Consider the following 25632-nt stretch of genomic DNA (forward strand, 5'->3'; position numbering starts at 1 on the left):
AAAGGTAAAGTAGATGGATAGTCAGAGGTTATATAGGAAAGACTCACTGATGCTGAGGCTCATGGTCAAGAAGCTCACCAATGTTAAGGCTCACTGTAGAAACTCCACACAGGAGCAATCTCCAGAAAGATGCTGCCTTAGTGGTGGTCAGCCCTTAAATGGGATCTAGGAGAGGTGGAGTCAAGGTCCACCCCTTCCAGGAGCACAGCTGAATTACCTTCACCTGTGCTCCTGCAGCTGACCTGTCATTTGCCTCAGATGGTTGATCAGAGGTTCAGGCTGCGATCAACAGTTTCCCATACACTCCACATCCCCTCTGCAGCAGACATCAAGAGTCTGGATCCCAGGACAGGTGTTCCTTCCTATCCAGCAGCTCCTTTCTTACTTGCTTTTCATTAACCAAGAGGTGCTAAGGATCAGTAGTGCCTCCCACCCCCAACTCCCTTGCTGTGCCAGCATCCTTCCCAGAGACACATGGGGTACAAATGTCAGAGAGAACAACAAAACACAGAGGTAGAAACATATCCCTGCATCGTGGCAGCAGCAGGAGCTGAAAAACTCTCTTTAAAAGAAAAATAATAATCACTCTAAGACAGGCTGTACACCTGCAAAGTAGATGGCTTTCTTTGATTGCTGAATTTATTATTTAAGGAACAGATCCATTACCTGTGGTTATATTAAGCAGTAATTTATTACACATTCCACCACAAAAAATAAAAATGAAAAGAAAAATCCCACATAGTGGCAGTGACACGATGCTAGATCATTCAAACATCTGAAAAATTCATTCCATAGGACAGAGGACTGGATCTAATCTGAATATTTAACTATTGTTAGCTGCATTCTCAAGTATATTTCCTTTCCTTGGGCCAAACCAGTACCTTTAAACATGCTCAGCTCTATCTATCTGCACAGTCCATCTCCCTTGATCCTGGGTCTCTCTGTGTAGCAAGGCAGTATAATTTACTTGTGAGAAGCTGAGCCCTCAGTTAACAACAAGACACATACCGTACCATCAGATAGATAACCCAGATGAGTTGTGCAATTTATTATTCTCGTCAAATGTACCCTCCTTCTTCCAGGAATGTCTGACATCCAGTTCCTACGCTGCAATCAGACTCTGTGAGTAGTTTCATTCATGATTCATACAGTTTTTTCCAACTGTATTTGTGTTTTTCTAAGCTCTCATCAGGAAAGTTACGCTCCGTGCGGCTTTTCTGCATGCGGCTCTGCGTGCAGACAGCTGTAAGGAGGAATGCACAAGAACCTGACCTCTGCGGTGCCAGGGCACACTGCTCGTAGATCATGAGCCTTGTAAACTCCGTTTTACAGCTGTCTGCACATGCGGCAGAGCAGCGGGAAGAGCAACACCACAAGAATTGCAAGAGGAGATGACAACTTAAAGGAGAGATAAGGCGAAACCACACTGAGAGCAGGTGGAGAAACCAGACAGCGCAAGTTTTCTGGGGATAGCTATTAAAAATGGAAAAAGCAAAGAGAAACCCAACTCGCTCAAGATGTGTGGGGGGAGATAAATCTTCTGAGTTTTTGAAGAAGGGAAGGCAGCCTTTGTAGGTTCACTCACCACAGCCCTAACAAACAAATCTTACCACACAGACACCATCCCTCCTCACACTTCCCCCAGGGCTGGCCGCAGTGCTGCTGTCACGGAAGGATCTGTCACATTAAGCAGAGCAGCCTTTGGCAGTTTGCATGAGTTACGGTCAGAGCCGCACAGCTGGGTGCTGCAGAGCACAGCAGGCTCTGGAACACAGTCACAATCATGAGCACTATAAAAAAAATCACCAAAATGGGTTGAAAGCAGAAGAATGGCTTTAAGACGTGTCCTTTACCCTCATGAGAGGATTCCAGATTGCTGGGGAGGGCGTTATCTGACAAATTCATTGCCGATGAGGAAGGCACATCTCACGGTTTCTGTTCACCTTGGCAATCCCTCCTTGGTATGTACTCACACTGTCCATGTGAGTAGGTTCCTCATGCTCAGTCTAGAGGCTTTTAATCTCCCCTCGTTGTTGAGGGGAGATTCCTATCCCAGGATGCCTCCAGGGCATGGTTTTCTACTCCCTATCCCCTTGTAGGAAAAATGCTCACACCACAGCCACAGATATCTCCATACCTCTCACCCCAAGTGTTAACCAAACCTTTCCTCAGACCGGAGCTGGTTTACACTTCTGGATTCAGAGGAAACTAGTGGGCTTATCAGCTTCACAAATAATTGAAATGAACCAGTCATTACCACAAGCATAGCACTCTGGACAAAACAATGGAAGACTGACACATCTCTGTACACTTTTAAGTTCATTAGACAAGCATCAGAGTAATTCGAGTGAATACACAAGGAGCTTCCCTCTTACCCAGCCAGTATAAACACCTACAAATCACATCTTCCTTTTGAAAAGCGCTAAAGGAACAACCAGGTCTTATAAAAAAAAAAAAATAGAAGAGAGCTCTAAGCCTGATCTAAAACAGCAACCCTATAAAAACAAAGTTAGTAACTGCCCATGTCACAGAGTGGCACAGGAACAGTTATCTGGCCTTATGGGAGAGGGGTAAAGCAAAGGCATACATACTACAGATGTTGTTTACTAAAACACTGGAAATAACCTCACTACAAAAACTTTTTTTCAAGCACAGCCATGCTTGATTTCAGCAAGAACAGCAAATCCCAGCAAAGTCTGTTTTCCAGAGAGATACAGTTATTCAAGAAAAATATTACTTGAATTGGCAGTTCAGCTTATCCACAGTAGGTGAGCATACATACAGTCTTGGGGGCAAACCTCAACAATTCATCTCTCTTTTATTTAGGGGTGATTTCTAGGAACCTCTGGGAGAGGGACACCAGGAAACACTGGCCTTCACTTGCAGGTATTCCCCTAAAACATCATAATTCTACAGCAAATTAGCCCTGACTCATTCCTGCCACTGAGCAAGCAAGATACCATTCACCTCTCCTCCAAATGCCACCTGGGGAGACACGGGAGACCTCTTAAAGCCACATAAAGTATATTTAGCATGGAGGCAGGAGCCCTGTCCCCATTTTACTCCTACCTTGAACCACCAGCAGAGAGAAAACACAGGACCAAACCCTCAGTTTCTAAGCAATGTTTCTCTTTTGATTTTTTAAACCACTTGCTCATTTACCAAAAACAGCTGGAGGCATCTCACAGCTGAAGCTGTGCTTCCAGCTGGGAGGTATTGCACTGATTATGTAACAGATGATCAAAAAGAAAAATAAATTAAATTAGAAAAAGGAATACGGCAAATTCCATTCCTCATAGCATTCCCATTCAAGTTTTATTAACATCATAAGTTAAAAAAAAAAAAAACAGGAAAAAGCATACAGGGAATATTTTGAAGCATTATCATAGGAGAATGTAGGTGTACATGTTAAGTTTAATGCATCGACTGCTTTCATGGGGATGCTGTTTTTACAAAACAAACCAGAAAAATGCAAACTTCTCCCAACTGGTCGTGCAAGTTGTTGCACTTTTAAGAATAGAAAAAAAGAGGTGCTAACCTATAGCTCTATTTAGGGATAGGCATCTCTACACAAATTACCTGCAACATTAGACACTCAGATAAAAATCACTGACACACAGGTTTAGATAAGTGGGAGCAGATCCCTTGTTTGCATTTGCTTTCTAAAACACACTGTTTATTTTTTCTTTGCTGGCGAGCTGCGCTGGCTGTTCCTTAAGGTGTGGGAGACACAAACACAGCCCCACCAGAAGGTGATTCTGGGGTACGAGGGAGAATTTGCATGGCTGCTGACTTCCTGCTGGTGATGAAGTTCAGTTTTAGTACCCAGAACCTCGCTTACAGGTCACCTTCACAGCAATGACGTGGCACTTTGGCAACCAAATGATTTTAAACCAGACTTGCTTTCCCTTCTTTGGCTGTTCACTGAAGTTCTGTGTTTTCATTAGTAAAGACAATCCCATTACAACAGCCACCGTCACTTTTGCTCAATGGCTTTAGCTTCAGTTACTTGTACATTAACACAATGCGGCAACTATCACTAGTTCTAAAGATCTTTATTTGAAGAAGTGTCTGAAACTTGCTCCATTTTCAGAGGTATTTGCATTAATGTTTTCACAGTGTCAGAATATTGAGGAAAAGCAGACTGAAAAGTTGAAAGTTGCCCTACATAATTACTCCCAGACCCTTTTTCTTGTGGAGAAGCTGCTTGGGTGGTGGCTGAAGCAGCAGAGGGGGATGCTTTGCTCCCTCTCACTGTGCACCCTTTTCTTGCATCCAAAGCTTCTCCTCCTTGCCCCTATATGGCCTTCAAACTCAGTAACTAAATACTGACCTAGTTGAGGAATATATATAATTTCCCAAATGATGAGGGTTACAGTTTTTGTCTCTTTTTAGGGTTTCTACATTTTATCCTTTTCTTTCCCCTCCAACTTTTCTCACCATTTCCTCGCACGGCAACAATTTATATTATTTTAATACAGTAGCCTATTGGTAACACCAGCACATTAATAAGCACACTTTGCCATCTGAGGGTCCCTGTGCTCACACAGGGTTGTGCTGGCCACACCTGGGCTCCCCCAGGCTGCCCTGAGACTCTGGGCTTGAAGCACATCAGCCTTCCCTGCTTCCAGCTGGATTTTCTCAATTTGCTCTGCTTGCTCCCACGCAATGAACATAACGTGCAAAGAACTGAAGCAGAGATGAAGACTGTAAAAAATTGTAAGAGGAAGAGAAAGCAAATTACACACGGACCTTGCTAGACAGAGGCTGAGGCAGGGATACAAATCCTTTATAGCGCTGCAAGCTTCAGACAAAACCTGAAGCCCCAGGCCAGTGCTCTACCAGCCTACAAACTACAGACGCTTTTCACCGTATTCTCGTCAGTTTAAAGACATCCCACATTTACCTTTTACATACACATTTTGAGAAAAGAAACAATGTCATCACACTAAATTCACCCTGGTGGTCATTAAATAAGGTACTCAGTGGCCCCTGCGTTGTGGAAATAAGAGCTAGCTGCCACTTTACACCCTTCTTAGAGCAGCCTGGAATTACCCAACTCATCCTTCACTTGAGGAGAATGTGAACTTATGATAAAAAGTTTGCTTTTGTTGCTCTGCCAAGTGCTAGGCCCAGAACTGGGAGGATTAACAACAGGAACGGGATTTAGCCAGCCTTGTTTGCAGTTCGGCTCCCTCGCAAGGTACAGCCTGACCTGAGGTGACTGTGGCTAAAAGGAACAATTATGGAGCTCAGCAATGGAAAAAGGAAAAAAAAAAAAAAAAAAAAAAAAGTAAAACAAAAACAGACAGACAGGAGCCATATAACTAAAAGAATTTAAAGTGCTCAACTCAATTATGCACATTAGAATACACTACATCCAAGCTTTATTAACCGCTTCAGTGAAAAAAGAGCCTCAGAAGAGATTACAGAAACCTTGGATTTCTTCTACAAGTGCTGCCGCGTTGCTTTCTTTTCTCTCTTGAGCTGCAAATGAAAATAAACTCTTGTTGATCTCTAGTTCTACAGCTGTATCACAGGCAAACTTGAATACATCAGAAATATTGGCTGATCTACGACTCTAATTCCTTACAGAAGGGAAAACACAAATTGAGTCACTTGCCCCAAATCACCCAGGAAGTATCTGCCATGGCCTGGAAGAAAGGCTGTAATCTGACTTCCTTCATGACAGAATCCCTCTCTTGAAATTTCAGTTTTCTGGGCAATTGCATATTCAAAATAGTTAATATAGTCAAGTAAAAAAAAAAAAAAATCTATGTTTTTAAAGCACTTTTGGCACAACCCACAGCATAACGCTGCCTCTCCTGCAGTCAGCACACCTCAGTCAAGACCAGCAAGAGATTGCTCAGTGTCAACCACAAGCTCAAACTGTCCAGTGCTCATCTAAGAGGCTTTTAAAACACAACTTGCTGATATTTAAGACTGTGCTTCTCTGATGCTCAGTATATAATGAAAGTTCTAGCCAGGTTCAATGAAGTGAGATGGCACTTAGCATAGCAGGTTTACCCCTGGAAAGGAAAGTCTCCTGGCTTTGTTATAGATAGGAGCTCCTGCAGGAAGTTTGTGAGTTGGACAGACAAGTGCAGTGGGCTCTCTCAGCATCTGACTTGAATATGGGCAATGACAGGTCACCTGATACCTGCAGCTGTTCAAGGAAACACTTCTCATCTTCCATTTTCTCAACTCTGCTGGTTTTAAGGACTTCTAAGTTCTTGTTTGAGCATGGATCCGTTGGCATTTTCTGCATTTGCAGTTGTCCTGCTCAGGAAGAACTTAAAGAGGAACACTAGCAAGATGAGCAGAAGGCCCAGAAGTGTGCTGGCATGCTTGATCTGAGCCTGTTTAATGACAAAGCTGCCAAATGACAGCTGGGGTGCTGCTTCCCCTTCCCAGAGCCCAGCAGATCTGCAGGGCGCAGTCCAGCACTCAGTCATTGTGGGATGGCGGTGGGTGGCACCCACAGCCACAAAGCCCTCCAGTCCTACCCAGTTCCAGCTATTTAGGCCTCCTTTAAGGTGTGTTTCCTGAGTGCTTATTTGCATGGGTGTAAAATCGAGCTCAGCTACCCAGAGTGAAGGGACCCTGACAGGGAGCTGTCAGCCCTGCCCTGTCTGAGCACCCAGTGTTTTAGGGGAATGTGTTGGAACATGAAAACTGCTCCTTGCACTGGTATAACAGGTTACTGAGTGAAATTCTCAGCAGAGACAATAGATTCATGTAACCACAAAGTTTAACACATTTCTTAGAAGATTTAGTGTTGCCTAACACACCAGGCCACAGCGCACAGCAGCCATGGCTGGGAGCGGCCTTCAGCCACACGTTGCCCAGCACAGCTCATCCTCCTGCCTGCACCCTCCATCAGGCTGTGAATACTGAGACCCAGTCCAGCTCTGACGCCAGCAGGAGACACAAAGCTCCCACATAAAGTGAGGAAAGAGTCGGGATTAAAAAGAAGGAACAAAAGAGTTTGTAAAAAGACTCAACTGGTAACAACGCAGCCTGCACCGTGCCACCTCTGGCCCTTTACCACGTAGAAGAAGTACAAAGCTGGATCCAAATTCACAATTAAAAGGAAACCACGCTATCTGGACAGGGCATCTCTTCTGTAGAGCACTTACAGTTAACCTTTGGAAACCACAATAGTGTATCACTGAAGCAAAAAGTACAGTGAAGTCCTACAGAGCATTCTCAAGAGCCAGCCATGCCCTCCGGCAGTACACTGGCTACAGGGAAGGGTTCAGGCCTCAGGCAGTGAGTGGGCATTGGTCAGACATTGTACTGGCTGTTTTATTAAATGTAAATTGTACCTTAAGCAAAAAAGGAAATCTTGTGAGATGACGTCAGGATGTCCATTGGGAAGCAAGCAGTGATGGAGTGACCAATGATAGTGCAGTTTTAGGGCGTTAGTGAACAGGAGAGGCAATGGAACAGTCTGTGAGCTCAGGATGTCTCTGCAAAAAGTTCAAGTTCTTTTTTACTGGCAATAGTCTGATGCTTGTCTGAGCAGTGCTTACTCCAGAGCACGTCTCATTAGGTCAGCTCTGGCCATAACATGTAGTTGCCACTTGCATGGAAATCAAAACAGAAGTCAACGAACAAATTAATTCACTCAGAGTTTAAAAATCCCTTCTTCCCATCCATCCCTCTGCCCATGGCTCCTAAATAAACAGTAGGAAGGTGTTCAGTTCCTCCTCATCTCTGACTTCAAGCACATACATAGTGTTCCCTCTCCAGATGGTTATCTTTGATGTAAAGCCACTGCGTGCTGGCTACAGACTCTATCTCAATCCATTATAAACACTCCTTGTATAACATGCACCTTGCTTTAGCATGTAAAACATTTGGTTCCCAAAAACATGATAGGATGGCTAGAGTAACCACTAACCAGACATGCTGGAATGCCTGGAAGTGTCCAAGATTAGTCATTTGGCAGCGATCCTGGGGAAATGCAGTTTTACATATCCCACTCTGGACAGTAAGGTTTAGTGCTTGGGGCCTGCATGCAGACCTGACCCCACTCCTCTGTGGAGCACAGCTATATATATATGTATATATAATATACATGTGTGACATGAACACTGATCAGAATTCTGGTGGGTGTTTGGCCATTATACAAGAGATCTTGTATAATGTTGGAGAAATTTCATTCTAATTTGAGGGCAACAAACCAAGGTTACTTAAGAGCAGCAGACATGCTTGCCAGCCACACATCAATGCAGAGCAAAGCTGTATTTGGGTGTTACAGAGCTGGCAGGACCAAGAAGTGGCAACACTCAGTCACATTTGATGCAGAACTTGCATGGATGCATTTTATAAGGCTTTTATTCCGTGCTTTTAACTAGAAGTCAGGAAGTGGCACACTAACCAGACCACGGACATGGGCATCATGCTGTGCCGAGCTGCTGTGGCCTCAGCACTTCTGCTCAGAGCTGCAGAAAGTAAAGCAGCAAAAACATGCAGAAACTGGCAGCTGTCTTCATGTTTTTCGCTTATTAAGCCGCAGAAATGAAGCCAAGTAACTCGGCACTCAGGACTGCACAGATGATACTGCTCCTTCAGTATATGACATTCATGTAGCATTCCAATCAGAAAAGAAACCAGCACAAGCAAGTGGATGAATGGAAAAAGGAATTACTTCAAGTTGATTAAAAGAAGGTATTTAGTTATGCATAGAAACAATAAAAATTTTTTAAAAAGAGGAAAATAGGTGAACAAAATAGGTTGAAGCAATTGGAAACAGCTGATATCTGATGAAAAGAAAGATAATTTCTGAGGTAAGAAATGTAAAAGCCTTATATATTTTAGAAGGCCAAATTATGCATGACTTCTTAATGCTTTAAATGGTGCCAGGTTATCCAGAATCCACTCCAGAATGGTTTTTGGAATGGTTGATTCTATAACTAAGCCAAAACCTTCAGCCAACTCTGGAAAATCTTTAGAGTCAGACTAACATTTTGTGAGCTCATGTCCATGTTGGAAAATTACTCCAGCTGTAAGCATGAGGGAACGGTTTTGCAAAGGAACCCCTGAGCCTGAGTCTGGTTTTATGATTTGCAATAAGAAAAGGCAGAACAGGAAACTAAAATAAACCTTGATAGAAAAAAAAAAAAAAAAAGAAGTGCTGACTTGCATTTGCTGACAGAACCATTACTGTCCTTCCATTTCACAAAGAGCGAGCACGTTTCATGCAGCGCTGGAAGCAAGAGCAGGGCTGTGCTTTATTTGAGCTGTACATTAGCAGTCAGCATAGGACAGTTCCTCATTCATGCACACCGCTCCTTATGACAACGTGCGTGACAAGACCTATTTTACCGCTCCAGTCGGTGTCCAAACCACACCAATCATAATTAAAAATCCTTACCAAAGCTCACAGAACACGGGACAGGGACAGTCATGGGCACCAGATAATTATTTTCCTAATTCTGAGGGCTTTTTTTTAGGCTTTAATGAAACTTCTGGGCACATCCAAGGCTGAAAGCAGAGTCATCCTAGTCATTCATTCATGTTTCTGGTCACCAGCTGCTCTTTATGTGCTCTGAATGTTGCCCCTTCACCCTTTAATTCTCCCAAAAGAAGTTAATGGATAAATAGCAGATCCTATTTTGTCCCTTTAGTAAATCATTGGCAGACATCAATGAGCATTTTGATTCACATGAGCACAGGTATGAAGCCAACCAGACAGTGTGTGCTTATTTTTCATAACAAGTACAGATGCCTTCCTTCCACAAGTGTCCAACACTTTTTTAAGTTTACTTAAGTTAACTTAAGTTCTTAAGTTTAAGTGTTACAAGAAAGAAGTGCACTATAATAAACAAACACGAGGTCAGACTGTCTTGGCTATATCAAACCAAATGGAAGACGAAAAGAGGGACTATGTGAAATCCATGACATCTGGGAAACACTTTGTATACACAGTCCAAAAATGGTGTACATTGCCAACCTGGCAAAGGGGACACAAATATTCCTAACAGAAGCCTAAAAAACCAGACAAATCAATATGTATTAAATCCACCCCAACATACCATCTGTGGGCTCCAGACCCATTCGGAATTTAAGTCAAATTTGGGAAATGACACAAAGAGAAACTCAAAACAGAACTGTTTATAGCACATTCAAATGCACTTTGAGAAGAGGGGTTGGCATTGGTGATTTCCAGAGGTGCCTTCCAGCATCAACTCTTGTGTGATTCTGTTAAGTGTTTTGCTTTGGTATTTTCTAAATTAAATGGCTTGGGTTTGATTTTTTAATTTTTTTTTTTTTTTTTCCAGAATGAAATGGAACCAAAATGAAGAGCTTATAAAGCAGCATCAGGCGCTTCAGTACTGAGCAAAACATGGTGCATTTTTTTCTTTTCTTCCCAAACCTCTAAATTTTCTCCAAAGAAACTTCTGCTTTTGGTTTCATTTGACCTGTTTATTTTTCATATTCAGGGTGGGGTGTTCAAATAGCAAACCAGAACCACTCCACATTCATCCAGCTCTGGTCCCAACCCCTATTTTCATATTTCATTGGTGGAAAAATTGCAAAGATTATCGACCCTTTCACATGTACCCCAGTTTCTTCAGGGATTAAAGTGCAGAGCAGGCATCTCTACAGCCAACAGTAGCAAACACTAACACGACAACTGCCAACACTGTGAGTTTCCATGGCTTCAGTGCCTCAGAGACCTCCTTTTTAATCCACATGCTCCTCCTCTACAACAGCACCTCGTCATCATCCCTCTGAGGTTGGAGAAAGTGCAACAATTCCCATGCACTCATTTCCCAAAAGATTTTGTTCCAAGGGAAATAAAACAGGCGTTTCTGCACTTTCATTCTCTCCCCACCCCTCTTGTTTCCCCTCATGTATTTACTCTCCCTGTGTGGTCACTTACAGAAGAGAAACAATTTGGTTATGGAGTGGAGACCAGCAGCATAGGGAGCACCGCTTTACAGTCAGCAGCCACCAGGGCCAAGCTGGTGCCCCCAGGGTAAAGCACAGCAGTATTTTCCTATAAACATTGAAGGCACTTGCATTTAAGCTTTGTGCTTGGGCAAGTCTATAAGCAATGGCCTACCAAACATCACATCAGCAAATCACTTATAGCAGAGCCTGACAAGTCTGTGTGGGGTAGGTGATGTTTTGGCCAACTGTGTGTCTGTGGCCAGCAATGACTGGAGAGCTGCTCCCAAAGCAGACACTATCAGTGCCCCTGTGCATGGGCCAATCCCATAACACTCTCCCCCTTGACACACTGCAGGTCTTGGTCCCCATATTTACCTTCTGAGAGGAGGGAAAGGGAATTAGTTGTCCCTTTCAAGCCAAACTGTATCATCCAACTCTCCCCATCTTCCCTTCGCTACAGTTGGGAACAAAAATGAAATGGGATGTGAGCTGCGAGTTTCAGAGTAGGTAACTTTTACCTCTCACTCCAAATGAAAACTGACATGAAATACTCTTTCCTTTGAAAATGTATTACGTACATTTCTATTCAAAAGACAGCCTGAATTTGAATTCGGTAGTAAAAAGGTTGCTAAGTGAGCATCCTCTGAAATGGCCAAAATGTCTTTCAAGGGATGCTATCGCTATCTGCTGTTTCACTGCTTTAACTCAAAAATCTCAGACCTCTGCTGCAAACATGAAGGAGCATCAATACAGCAAGATGGGAGGTTTGGATTGGTAAAAATGGGGGAACATGCAAGGAACAAGAAAAATGCCAGCCTAGGGGAGCAGAAACAATGCTCGCTGTATTAGCATTTGTTTGCTCACAGCAACACTTAAGTGCAAAGAAAACCAAATCTCCATCATAATCTCACATTTTTTTCACTAGGATCCTGCATATTAATTCCTATTGATTGACACACGGAACAGCACATTTTGATCGTCTTGTTAGTCAAGTATTCTTGAGGCAATACATGACGCAGTTAAAATCAGCCACGCTAAGTCCTTGTGTACACAAGGAAGCTATTATTAAGGAAAGCCAATGATGAAACTACTTTTAGCCAGAAGTAACAGGAGATTGAGAGCCATGTACACCTTGGAAAATTTCACTTCATTTGTATCATTTTTCATGACTTTCTGCCTGGCATGACATGGTGCTGTCCCCTGAGCCGTGACCGGTTTGACTTGAAAGTTAAGATTTTGCAAGCAGGACTAGTGAAAGCCCCTGAGGCACTGAGTGTGCAAGGAACTTGATACCTTCCCTTCTGGGGAGCATCTCCTTTATACAGCCTGTCTTGGTCTTTTAAACCTCTCACCATCAGCTAAAGCTCCTGATTTTCAGAAGAGCCAATTGGTCCTGGCTCCTATTGAGCAGGGATACAAACACTGCGATACAGGGAAATCAGAGCAGTATCACCAGCTTGTGTCTCTCCCATTTACAAACATGGCTCAGCCTCATAGGGGCCATAACTAAATCTTTATTAAGCCCTTGGATGAGTTTTACTGCAAAACAAAGCTACAAATGAGCATGCAGAATTACATCAGGACAATAGCCTAAAACTTAACAATCGCTTCCTGTCATTGTCTAAGGCAGCCCGCAGAACAGAGAATCACCTCATGATAAATGCTTGCTGGTCATTTACCATCATTAATCTATACTGTCAGAATAAATTAGCTGTAGAGGAGCTTGTTAATTACAGTGCAGATGACACTCTAGCTTTAATTATCATGACTTCAAAGTAAACAGTCTCAGATTATCTACGTCAGCTGCTCTAAGTTTGCTGGAGGAAAGCGCCAGTAAACTGATAGTGCTGCTGTCCAGTTTGCAGGTCTGCAGTTACAAGGCTGGAATTATATCATTACTTCTCCAAATTGCTCTCTATTTCTATCCATATTAGTCAGGTCTATGGGCCACTTTTTCCATTGCCCATGATATGCCTTAAATTAGGGGGTGACCAATTTTGTCAATGTGTAGCAACCTAGCTTTATTTATAAAACACTTCAGATTAAACAGCAAAAGCACCCAGTGTCCCGTTCTACCTTTTCATTTTGCATTTAACAGCTACTTATTCATTTTACTTACCAACTAGAGCTATGTTTTTATAGCTTGCGGTTCCCAATTCAATATTATTTTATGCCACTTTCTGGAGGGCTGGGATTATGGAATAAACCTAAGCATCCAGAGAGTTTGCAAGGCGCTGGGGAGAGCAGCCAGCAGCATAGCACAGGCTTGCCTAGTCCATCAGATACGTGCAGCCCTTTCAGGCACAGAGCTGTGCCTGGGGACACCTCGCATATGAGGAGTTCCCTAGGGAGCCCCAGGCTCACGTGGCCTCTGGGAGCTGGGCGTCACGCTGCTCTTATCTGCCGCTGCACGTTGCAAAGCAACGCCCTACGTGTTCCTCCAGACCAGTGTGCAAAATGCAATGCCCAGGAAGATACAAGGAGCCTGTGAAATGTCCTGGTTTGCTCTCATGAGGAGAGAGCAAACCAAGGAAATCAGGAATTAGAAAAATAAACCAATAAAGCAAAATTAAGGTGCGGAAGTTAATCACTCAGTAGATGGGAAATTCAAGGCAATGGTACTCATGGCAACTACTATTTGTCCACAGTGTATGGAACATTAACCTTAACTCCATATGCGGAAACAGAAAACAAAAAACATGGGACATGTCCAGTATAAATGCATATTTCATGCAGCAGGTGCACTTCTGTGGAAGCGATAATCACATTTCCTGACTGCAAACCAGGTGAGGTCATACACAAGCAACTCTTCTGAGTTCCAGGCTAACATCACCAGGCAGAGCTCCCAGCTCAGCCTGGGCCTGGCAGCTTCAAGGACTTGTTTGGCCACAGCATCCAGTCTAAGTTCCTGGCTGACATTCAGATTTTGTTTAGAAAGTTGCCATCTGTTGATTTAGGGAATGTTGTGATTTTTCTTTCAGTTCTTTGGGCCAACAAGAATTCAGCATTTATTAAATGTTTTCCTTTTAAGCAACTAAAGCAACATCCACAGTCCAACAAGGCAGAGGTCCAAGCCATGCTGGGTGATCAGACTTGCCCGGGGGTCAGCACTGTGTCCTCTGGGCTACCTGCAGCTCAGACACGTGGCCGTGTTCTGCCTGTGCCACTCCTCACTGATGCCTCAGAAAACCTCAAAGTCAGCTCCAAAGTGGACACTGATGGCCCTGCACCAGGCTAGGTCATCACAAGCTATATAAATTCTTCCAAATACCCACCAAGGGCTACATGTAAGTGCCAGAGCCAGATTGTGTTGTTATATGAGCACCCTTTGTATGAAATCCTGCTGCATAAACAGAGAAGATGTCCAACAGCTGCACCGCTCATCCCTCTGAGACACAGGGACTGTCCTCTCGGGGGTTTGTCATTGCTAGTGCAAACCCCAAGCCAGATCCAGGCAAGCTGGGTTGAAATCACTGACCTAATTACATAGGGCTGTTAGTAACCTTGGGCTCTTACAATCATAGAATCATAGAATTATAGAATGACTTGTGTTCCAGCTCCCTGCAGTAGGTAGGGTCGCCAACCACCAGTTCACTTCTCAGTGTGTTCATCTTAAATGAGCTGTTCCTCACAGGGAATAAATCAATACTTGATATTGCACAGCAAGAAACAGCTGAACAGGACAAATCTTGGAAGAGGGCTGCATATATTTTCACAGAATTTATGGTACAAAATACGTCAATGATCAGGAATTAAACTGGACAGACAGCACTGGAATGTCTGTGTACCAACATGAGTTAAAGATGGTCTGATCGCTAATAACAAATCCACCTCCGAAGGATTTCCATTTCTGAATCTCTGACTTGCAGTTAATGGAAAGGAAATAAATGAGTTCATGAAAGCGTTACTGTCACCTTTCTACTCTAACAGCTTACAGTGATGACTTTCCCACCCATACTTATTGCTAATCAAGATCAGAACTACGAGAGGAGAAAGAATCATTTCTGCCAAAGCTCGCACTAAGTCAAAACGATTTTTCCTAATTCAGTGAAAACAACAGCCCAGGCAGACTTATTTGCAGCCTGTTAATGGCTTCAGGCCTCCTTTTTCCAGGAGTTAGCTCCTATTTTTTACAGCTGCTCAGGTTTCCCAAGCACCTCTTCCTCACAGCAGCATGTACAGCCTGAGCTGCAACAGAGCAGCGAAGCCGAAGCGCGCAGCAAGCGCTGCTGAGTTTGTGTTTGAGGAGTTTCCTCAAAAGCAGCACAAGGTGTTTTGCCAGCTAATCTTTCCAGCCTGCAGCTACAGAGCAAAGCACGGCTGTGGACCTGTGTCAAAGGTACATTTGTTAACACATTTTCCCTGGAGTGCTAATTAACATTTACATCAAGTACTAGGAGAGCGAAAAAGCTTCAGCACAAACACACTGCAGGGAAATGCAAGGGGAAAATTCTCTCTCTCCCCCCAGACGCAGTGTGCTGTTTGCCCTTCAAGAGCTGGTGAAAATCCAGTTTGTTTTGTAATCTTCTGTTCTCTAAAATCAGATATTCTTGCAAGTTAATAACTAACCAGCTTCTTTTTATTTAAGAACCCCACAAGCGCATTTAAAATTCTATGAAAGCAGGGCCCTGTTGGCACTGGTGCGAGCCAGCCTGCATGCACGTCTCCTCCTGAGTCACAGCATAGCCATTGTCCCTCCTAATTATGGAAAATAACGATATTTTATGTTTTTATAGTAAACAAATCAACGAACATCAACACACTTTCACTTGCATCTTGAAATGAGACCGAATCCTCTTGAGCTGAACACGAAGGCAGGGAACACGAGCAAATGTTTGTAGCTGGATCCTCAATTACACATTTAGCGATGCCGACAAAGAGGCTCTAATGAGTAACATTTGTACCAACAATAACATACACACCAAGTTATTTGCAAACGCAGATTTGCACTTAGGAAAAAAGAAGTGAAGGCAGTTGCTGAACAGCTGGTTAGTGAGCTGTTCTCAATATTATTTCTTGGTAATTGTTGGGAAGAATGTGCTGTCACATTGCTGCAGTTTTGTTTTGTTAGTTATGTATCTTAAGACCACAATAAAGATTGAAAAAATAAGATTGAATTGAATTAGATTGAAAAAAAAATCCTACTGTTTTTTTTCCCAGAGAAAAAAATAAATAAATAAAAATAAAAATAATTTTCAGTTTTTAAAGCAAAACTAGAAAATTCCAGATCAGCAGAGGGAAAATCCCATTGTATGAGCCATGGTACCATAATATGTAAAACTTAACAAGTTGTTTGAATATTTAGGCCATGAGAGAGTGCAAATGATTATATGGCATATTCTATCATTCCACAGCCGTGCATCCTGCCCAGGCTCCCCTGAACTCGATCTAGAGCTCTGCCAATTATTGAAGCAATGCATGCCTGCAGATAGGTAGAAATATGACTGAGCAAGGGGCACAGCTGCACAGTACTTCCACAAATCATTTTAACTCTCCACCTCCACAAGAGTCAGGATCTGAGATGGGTAACACCACCAAAGCGCAGCCATTTTGGTTGCAAGCTGCTCTGGAGCTTTGTGAACGTATTTTGTTATCATTGTCCACTTGCCAAATACTCAAGGGGAACAATTTTCACCCTCAGTGTTCAAAAACTTCTGTTGTTTCATCTCTTTTTGGTTTGGTTGGTTGGATGCTTTTTTGGAGCATTACTTGCTTGTGCCCATTAGCTGGATGTTTGTCTTTTAAATCAGAAAATAAAAATAACAGAGGATGCAACAGCAATGGATATTTTTGTTGGAGATACTCAGGTGAAGGGTGCTGAGCACTGGTACCAACAGCAGTCAGGAGAATGATGCCCAGCGGGACGAGGTGATTGTTTCAATCAGCTCTTGCAACCAAACGTACTGTCATTAGATACACACATTTCTGTATTCACTGAGAATATTTTTAACGAGTAGCAAAAAAAGGTATTTTGCAGGTTCCCAGTTCTCTCTTAATTTCCAGTAACTCCAATCAAGAAAAAGCAGTTTTGAGCTAAAATCTGAACTGGCACATTCCTGACACGATCCCAAAGAAGCTTTCTCCAAAGCAAGAAAGTCTGCGCTGAAATCCTGGCCTCAGCACCAGAAATAGCAAAACTTCAACCAACCCCCTCCAAAACTGGAAAAAATAAGAAAAAAAAATAGTTTTGAGGGGTACAACAAGATGGAGGTCGAATGCCCAGTTCCCAATTCACTAATCTTTTAATCTCATGTAACAGGATGAGATTAATACAAACATGCTAACCTGTCCAAATTGGAAGTCTTTCAGATTTCAGGCACAGGAAACAACAAGGATTTTTCAGGCAGGATGTCAGAGTTGTCCTGTGGTTATATGTGAGCTGAGGACAATGTTGTTACATGAGATCAAATTACAAACACAAGCAAACAGAAAACAATCTCTGAACGTCACTGCCCAAGATTTGACAAGAGGCACAGCTGACCTGTTAGGAAGGGTAAATGATCTCCAGCAAACTCAAGGAGAATATTAGGAGTTTGCTGCTACACACTGCATTCCACACAGTTTAACTGTCCATTTCTTTGCCCAAGTTAACGCCTGTCTTACCTTATGCTTGCTGTGGCTTACTAGATATGTTTGACCTGCAGTTCATAAAGCAGTGGCTTTGCTAGCGTAAGAAGTCACCTATGGATTTTCCAGGAACCTAGAAAACTGTTCTGATACTCTCCACAGCACAGTGGTTGATGACGGTAGCTAACCCAAAACATTACCATTCCAGTTCTATTTCTAATGCTTAGCACAGCCCGGCTGTAAGGAATTTCTGAACTTGTTTACAATGGCTGATGTAGGATTTACAGGCATTCTGGCCCAAAGGCAATCATCTACCAAAGTCACCTGGAAACAGCAGAAAGATATAATACTTTCTGTAACTGGAAAAAAAAAAGAAGCCCTCACCTTGCTCCGAGGACCATTTGAGACAGGTCTGGTTTCCAAAATATCTACTCCTTCGTTTTCTTCCATGTCTGCTTATTTGAAAAACTTTGGTTTCCAAAAGAAAACATTAAATCACCCTCCAGGCAAAACCAAAGCAAGTCAATGAGGCTCTAGCATTCCAGTCTGTCAGATCCCAGCAGTAAACCACACACGAGCTGTGTGGCCATTTGCCTAATCCGAGGTTTCAGATCCTGGTTCCTTGCTGGATGACAGCAGCACAGAGTTTGGCCTTTCTGATAAGCTCTGCAGCTTCTCTACTCAGGTATTGATCTCCCTTGGGTCTTCTTTGTGGATCCAGGTTTTCCACATGACAAATGGCAAAATCAGATTATCAGGTTCTGTCTTTCCAGGTAGTGGAAGAGAGCTGACACTGAAGCTCTGATCATCTCAGGAGAAAGGTGAGAATGGAGTGCAGCGGTTTGGCCACACCTCTGCGCGGCAGAGTTGGCCTAGGCCATAAAATCACAGGCAAGGTCACCCAGCAACCAACGTTCCACGTCACTGCAGCAATAAAGCCAACTTACATTCAACTTATTGCTGGGGTAGATAAATATTGTTATTAGATGAAAGAAATCCAGGGGAGACCGCAGGGAAGCTGGCTGTTCCTAACTCAGCACGAGCAGCCCTGGGGGTCCCACAGCCTGGTGCATTGGCCCAACCATGTGCAGGAGAGACAACACAAGCTCCCACACAGGTGCCTGCCACACACTCAGCTTAAAACAGCTTCCTTCTCAAAAGTCTTCATAAAAGAAGGACACATTTACCAAATAGTCTCAAGTTCTCTGCCAGAGTCGATAAAAATCAGGCTGCTTGATAAGGCTGAGGCAGGTTTTTCTCTTTTGAGGAAGATTCCTCAAGCAAATGGATCATTTATCTCAGGTATCGTGTACCTAAAGGAGCACACTCAATTTAGAAAGACATCCCTCTTCAAATACTTTGTGCACGTCTTAGAGGGGGGCTGCAATAAGTACAAATAAAAGCAGGTAACAGCCCTCTTTGTTCTGTTTGCACTGCGTATCAGGCAGTGCAGTTGCAGATATTTGGTGCCCTACAATTTCGAAACTGACTGTGATCTCTGGCATCTATTCCAAGACGCACGTGGCTTCGAGCTCAGTGCAGCTGCTTGACTTGCTCAGGAAAGGCTGTCCCTGGAATAATCCCCAAAACAGAGGAGTCCAGGGCACTGGACTGGCCACTTTTTCTTCTGTCTAATGCATGACTTTCTTCCTTGCTGAGCAGTTCTTTATGATTGTCTATGTGGTAGCAGTCCATCTATTTATTTTCTAATGGTGACTACAGAGAAAGATTAACTTAAGTTCTGTCAAAGCAGAAAACCTTTTAATCAATTGATCACACTGGCAGTGTGTACCTCTAGTTGTTAGAGGTACTGGGATCAGATGTTTAAAACTGTTTTTGCCATCGAAGCACAAAGTGCAGAAGTGATTTACTCAAGACCACATCCTAGATTCATGCACTCATCTTTTTGCTAATCAAATAATTAAATTTGGCTTCATGAGGCATTTCTCAGCAGTTTAATTAAACTTGGTCTTTAAGGAGGTTTGAGATTACATTTTACAAAATGGTAACTGACTAAAAGCATCTATTGAGGTTAGGGCATGAATAGAAACACTGTAGTGCATGTCTAGCTGCACGCCAGGTGTGTGCATTATTGATTACACGACTGTTTCAGAGAAATGAAGTCAAATATGACAAACAAAATAGGGCAGAAGTGTAAGGACACAGATGTCTCTTGTGGGGCAAGACAGCAAAGGATGAAAGCGTGAATTCTGAAGCCAGTCACCTGGTGTGTGCCCCAGATTCCCCACCTGTGCTGCGAGACTAGCAATACTCACACTCCTATCTCACAGGAACAGCATGCTGTGCACTGAGGATGTTCACTCCTTATCCTACTGTTTGCCCACACATGTCTGAGGAAAGCAAAGCTGACATCTCCCATGGGTGACAAATGTGTAACATCATCCCAGCCTTCTCCCAGTGATCAACACGAGTCTGTGTTCCTCAAGGCGCTGAGTCTCTGACAACAAGTTTTGCCCATTTTAAAATAATTCAAGGGTCGCAGGAACTCACAATCCCCACTAGCAGCGGATCAGCCAAATTACTCCCTGCCCAGCTGGAAGATTCTGCTGCACACAGGTTGGAGTTATGCCAGTCTTTGCCCAATTATTCACAAGGGCTCTTTATGACAGCAGCTTCAAGGACTCTCTGTTTTCTGCCATTCCTTTGAGTCTCTTGGGCAAAAATCTCTGATCACTAATTGCCTGCTGGATTTTGAGGGAGGAGGCAAAAAAACCCGAATGAAAAATAAAATTTCTTTATATTTTGGTTTTATTTTTCTTTCCCTTTTTCTCTTCACAGGTCACCCATTTCATGACATATTAGCTATGTCCCAGAGTAGAGGCAAACTAGGCTTCCAAAACTTGTTTGCATTAACTAACAAGCAAAAGATCTGTATCTAATTATCCACGTAGGTGTCCGTGCTATGCCTCCTGCTTTGATGATATCCCATAGCAGTAATTGTCAGAGTTTTTCTGGTTTTGAATTGGCCATTTCCTAATTTAAAACAGAGCAATTAAAGGAAACACTTTCCCCACGCAGAGTATAACATACAATAAACTTTCCTATGGTTGCTGTGGAGAAACAAACTCAACAAGGTTTTCAGCTTGAACCTTCAGTGTAAACCAGACATCTGTTCCAAGCTGTGTCAGATCACAGGAAGGAGAGCCCACAGCTTGGTTTTCTATGGACTAATTTAGGACATCAGGACTCTCCCCATGGATTAGTCACTAACCTCTTGGGCAACGACAAGCCAGACACATTTGTCTGTGTAGCTCAGTGGTTTTCCCCTGTAAAGCAACAGTGATGTCTCTTCCCTGCATCAGAAGGTGACTTGAGGCTGGAGGAAAAAAGACTTTTCAGGCCATTTGTAACTGTGAAGTCCTGACTGTCAAGTTGAACCAGGAAAGTGAAGAAGGGGAAAAAGAAAATGAGAAATGCAGATGGGTCTAAAGATGGGTCTTGAAGTACAGTGCAGGAGTGGAGATCAGGAAGTGAGAGCTGTAATTGCATCTGGGTATCTGTTTCCTTTTTTATTTCAGGAGAGCCCACGGTATGATGCAGTTTTTCTCTCTGCCTCAGAAAACAGGCAGGAATAACATTTACCTCTGCATGAGAAGAGTTGTTAAATTGAAGGGCTGTAGAGACAAAACAACTCTTTGAGTTTCTAATGTGGAAGCAAGGAGAAATCCTCATGAACACGTCTGAAACATATTTCTTTTGGATCAGCAGCAAAAGCTATAAACTATTTCTCATTTTGTTTCCTAAGGAAATTGCACTGTATTACTTGTGGGCTCTGCCTGAGTTTCTTGGGAAAAGAGCCAAACTCTGCAGAGAGGAGAAGTTGAGTTTGTGAAAATGGGTGGTCTGAGGGGAGGGATCCTGCAAATGCCCTGCTGAACAAGAAGCTCCCAGCCGACATCAAGCCATCAGGAAGGCTAATGTGGGAAACTAAAAGGAAGCTGCCAATGCTACAGAGGTGTATGTGTGACACCAAGCTGCCCCAAACCTGGCAGTGCTGGGCTCTTACTGACAACCCAGCACTGTTCAGATCTCACCAGGCTGGGTGCTGGGCTGAACTCACAGTAGACACGAGCATAAAACTCAGACCACAAGTCTTGCAAACTCTGACCTGAGCCCTGATGAGGCAGACCATTGCAGGGGCTGCCCTGCCTGTGAGTAACAAGCTGCTGTCACAAGAAACATGTCATATTAGGTTAATTGACATCCTACTGTAACTTCAATGCTATCAGTCAACACTAAACAAAGGTCTAAACTTTTTTGCTTCTGAGGCAAGCTGAAAGACAGGGATCAGGGCTGCTGCTGGATTCTTGGTTCAGTGCAATAAACCTGCTCGTTCCAGATTAAAGAGGTTTGTGAGCTGAAATCAGAAGTTGAGTTATCACAGCAATGACTGTATCTTGAAGATTATTGCAAAGGCTTTAGGTTTTGATATTTGCTAGACCTATCTTGAGCATTTGGCTGTTATAAATCTCCTCTCATTTAGGAAAGAAATCTCATTTTGCATCATATTGTGCTCATCTTTCAGCAGAAGCAGGGACAAGATCTGAGTTTGCTGGTGTTTACTGACAGCTGTGGTGCAGTACAGCCCGTCTCCAGCCATCATAATGAGGAAAATAAACTACAATTGTGAAATCATTGCCTAACAACTGATAAGCACAGCCACTGCAGTCCTCTACCCAGCCTCTTCTTAGCTAGTCTCCCAATTACCACATTGCTGGATATATAGAAAAGAGAACAGCAGTACATTAAAGTTCATGCCATGCACATATTAGACCAATTATTTATTGTCTTGCCTGATTTCCACTTTCATGGTGGTCAAGAAATGCAGTCTTTGCAATTCAGGATTTTTGGGATTTTTTGTGATTATATTCACCAGCCTTCTGACAGTCCCTGAGCTTTCCCAAGGACTCTGTAAGTAGGATTACAGGGAAGAAGCTGGAGATCTATTCCTTCAAAACAAAGCCACAACAGGTACATTGAAGTCCCCTTCTCACTCCTGCTTTCAAAAATTCCCTATGGCACCACAAACACCTTGCAACTGGACACGTCAGCTCCTGATGCCAGCCATCCCAGCTCACCACAAGGCCAAAGAAATCTGGTTCAGTCCTTCTTGCCCATAAAGGAAGGCTGAATGCGTATAAATCCTCAGTCTTTAAAATTCCTGAGCTTTGGGAAGCCCACAAACCCAGAACAAGTCACAATTAACAAGTCACAGTTACCACTACTATATTGAGAAATGCAGTGATTATTTGCTCCCACAGTTATTTACCCTGTGGTAAATAACATATGCCTGCGTATGAAGTATTAGATACATACTGTCTTCACAAGTTGTCAAGTAATGGTACCTTTAACGTGAGATAAGGAAAATACTGTATCTTCCCATTCTACAAGGATGTGACAACTTAATGGCTATCAAAGTGCTTACTAGTCAACTGGAGGGAAAGAAAAACTAACAGCTCTGGTATAACTTTTACGTGAACTGTGCTACAGAGCCTGGGTCAATGAACTCCAGCTCCCTTGCACACAGTTCCGTATTACAGCTAGCCAGGGCCAAGCAAGCCACCTAACAGTTATTTCAGGGCTTTGCTGACTCAGAAGTAATACAGAAAGAAGAATAAAGAAGATAGATTGCATTTTAATTTAAATCTGCTGTTCAAAAGGACATTGCTGATGTACTTCTAAAATGAGATTTCAAATCTGCATTAGAAATAATTTGCAATTCCCAACGCAACTGCTGCTTCTGTAGAAAGCTGAATTGTACTTTGTCCTAATGACTTGGTATTTGTTAAGGATCATATCAATAGCTTAACTCCTGGTTCTTCTAAAAACATTATTTGTTTCTAAAAGTGAGCAGTATATTGTGAATAACAGAAGGCAATATTCTGAGTAGTGATCTGAGGGAACAGGAACTCCTGAAATAAACCATGTTGCCACAGAAATCTCACCAGTTCCAGAGCTGAATAGGATACCGACATTTTGTCTTAATTTCCTATAGACAGAGAGGGATAACTGAACCTGAAGGAGATGCCTTAAAGAATAGGTATTGGTCCTATAAATTTATGGCTTTTGGGCCACGTCTTTAAAATCAGTGGTTACGCTGATACCTTTTTGTAGCTCTCAGCACTTGCAAAGGAGCTGCCAGAAGGCAGAATGAACTTTCATTTGTAATTAAATGTAGTTTCTGATGCTCTGCAAAGCTAAACAATTCCGCTGACTCCTAAGGAGACAGCTGACTGCATCCTAGCAATCCTCAGCAATCACTGTCACATATATAGAAACGTTATTTCTGATGCTGACCAATAGTACTTTGTGTGTGGCCAAACAAAGGATACCTCAGAAAGTGTTTTACTTGTAGGTATTTTCACTTACTTTGAGCAAAATATCGACAGGAACGAGAATAAACAAAAAATGTTCTGCACCGTCCCCTAGAGTAGGCTGGAGAAAAGTTATGGGCATCACAGCAGCTCCCTCTACAGTTGTCACTGGCAAGAGCAATACCTAAATCAAACGTGGTGCTTTGTGTCAGGATGTGAGTTTACCTAGGGGTGACCCCCGAGGTTTCCATGCAGGGCACAGGGTGGCATAACGGGCTCTGACTGCTGGCAGCACTGCACTCATCACATCACACCAACTGAGCAGTGGAAGCCTGCATAGATCTACAAGTGGGAATTAATCCCACTATTCTGCGCAAACTACCAAACAGGTTTTCAAGCTTATTGCAGGACTGTGATTTTGGGAAGGGGGTTTAATGCGGCATTCCCTTTCCTGCATCTCCCTTAATTCACTGGAATAAAGTTTACTTTGTAAAAGCTTGCCAGGCCTTCATGTTCTCTCTCACAGTCAATGCCAAAGGTTATCTAATGGTGAGCTCTGTTTAGGCTACATGCCTCAGTGAACATTGCCAACAACACAGAGCTTACCATTAGGGCAGAATATCAACACCATCTTGTGGACAAAAGGAGACATAGGTGACAAATCAATCAGTATTAACAAATGTTTAAGCTGCAATTACTTAATATATCTGTGATGTGTTAAAAGCCATTATAGCACAGTAGGACACCTCTCAAGCAATGGGAATAAAGAGCAGTGCACAGATAGATTATTTTGCGATTGTGCAGTGAAAGAGAAATGAGAATTCTGCCACAAGTTTCAAATAATGTTGAGATGCAACTTGAGAAGTAACTACTGACAGTCGTAGCAAAATAGGCACATAAATCCAGGTCTGTAGACTGGCTAAAAATTCATCTGTCACTGTGATGGACATAAATGAAAAAGACCGAGGCAGAATTTTGTATATAAAACAGAGGTGGTGGGAGGCCTACTTTACTTCAGATGGGTACTACTTAAAAACCACTTACTGCTGTCCCAAAATCACGGAGCAGTTGTAGAGCTGCCAACAGCTGCATAATAGTACCTCCAGCTGAGATCCAAAACTCCATGTAGGCATGCCATGGAACTTCAAATAAAAAGTCCTACTTCAAAATGGGTCTGCTCTAAGGCTGTAAGACAGGTATTTTTCACATCAGAAAGCAGAGTAAATCACATCTCCTGTGCAGGAACACAAAATAGTATCAACAATATAGTTATCACAGAAACACAGGTAAGTCAGTGAGATCCCTAAACTATCATCCGTGTAGATGACAGAAAATCAGGGTAGCTGACTTCTGTCTCTGCCAGTTCTACCTCCTGATTATCCCTGACATGTATAACCACTTTGAAGCTATCTGGTCTGGGTCTCAGTCAAGCAATATTTCCACTTCTGTTGTCATGCAAGACATGAAGTGAACAGGGAGATGGTATAAAGTGTTACAGCACATACATTGGATTTGCTAGACTATTTTTTTTTAGAGATCCCTTACATGTCATACTACCAAGCTTATGAAAATACCACTCTACTAAGAAACCATTTGGAGAATTCTGTTTCTCATTCTACATCTAGCTTCATTAAGACATGAATTATGACCATTTGCTGTAACTAATGAATGAGCCACTAACTTGGGATACCATTCATTATCATAAAGCTATTTCCTGCCTGCTCATTAAAGCTTTGAGAATACTTTAGCAGAAGAAAAGCAGCAGCACACACACTTGAGAAGTGATAAATACCTGAGGCTGAGGGGCATCCTGACAGTTTCAGCA

At 42.8% G+C, this 25632-nt stretch overlaps 1 protein-coding gene across 1 annotated transcript in view; it reads right to left on the reverse strand.

Annotated features, from left to right (window-relative positions):
• The window catches only part of PDE8A (phosphodiesterase 8A), a 128543-nt gene extending 110562 nt beyond the window's left edge, over positions 1–17981 (reverse strand). Inside the window, exon 1 of the mRNA XM_085515430.1 lies at positions 17857–17981. Coding sequence (XP_085371556.1) covers positions 17857–17922 — 66 coding nt within the window. The 5' untranslated portion in view covers positions 17923–17981. The remainder of the gene's footprint in view (positions 1–17856) is intronic.
• Positions 17982–25632: the final 7651 nt, after the last annotated feature.

Source organism: Coturnix japonica, chromosome 14 (genome assembly GCF_054131305.1).
Source record: "Coturnix japonica strain WE chromosome 14, WE-NBRP24, whole genome shotgun sequence".
Taxonomy (NCBI): domain Eukaryota; kingdom Metazoa; phylum Chordata; class Aves; order Galliformes; family Phasianidae; genus Coturnix; species Coturnix japonica.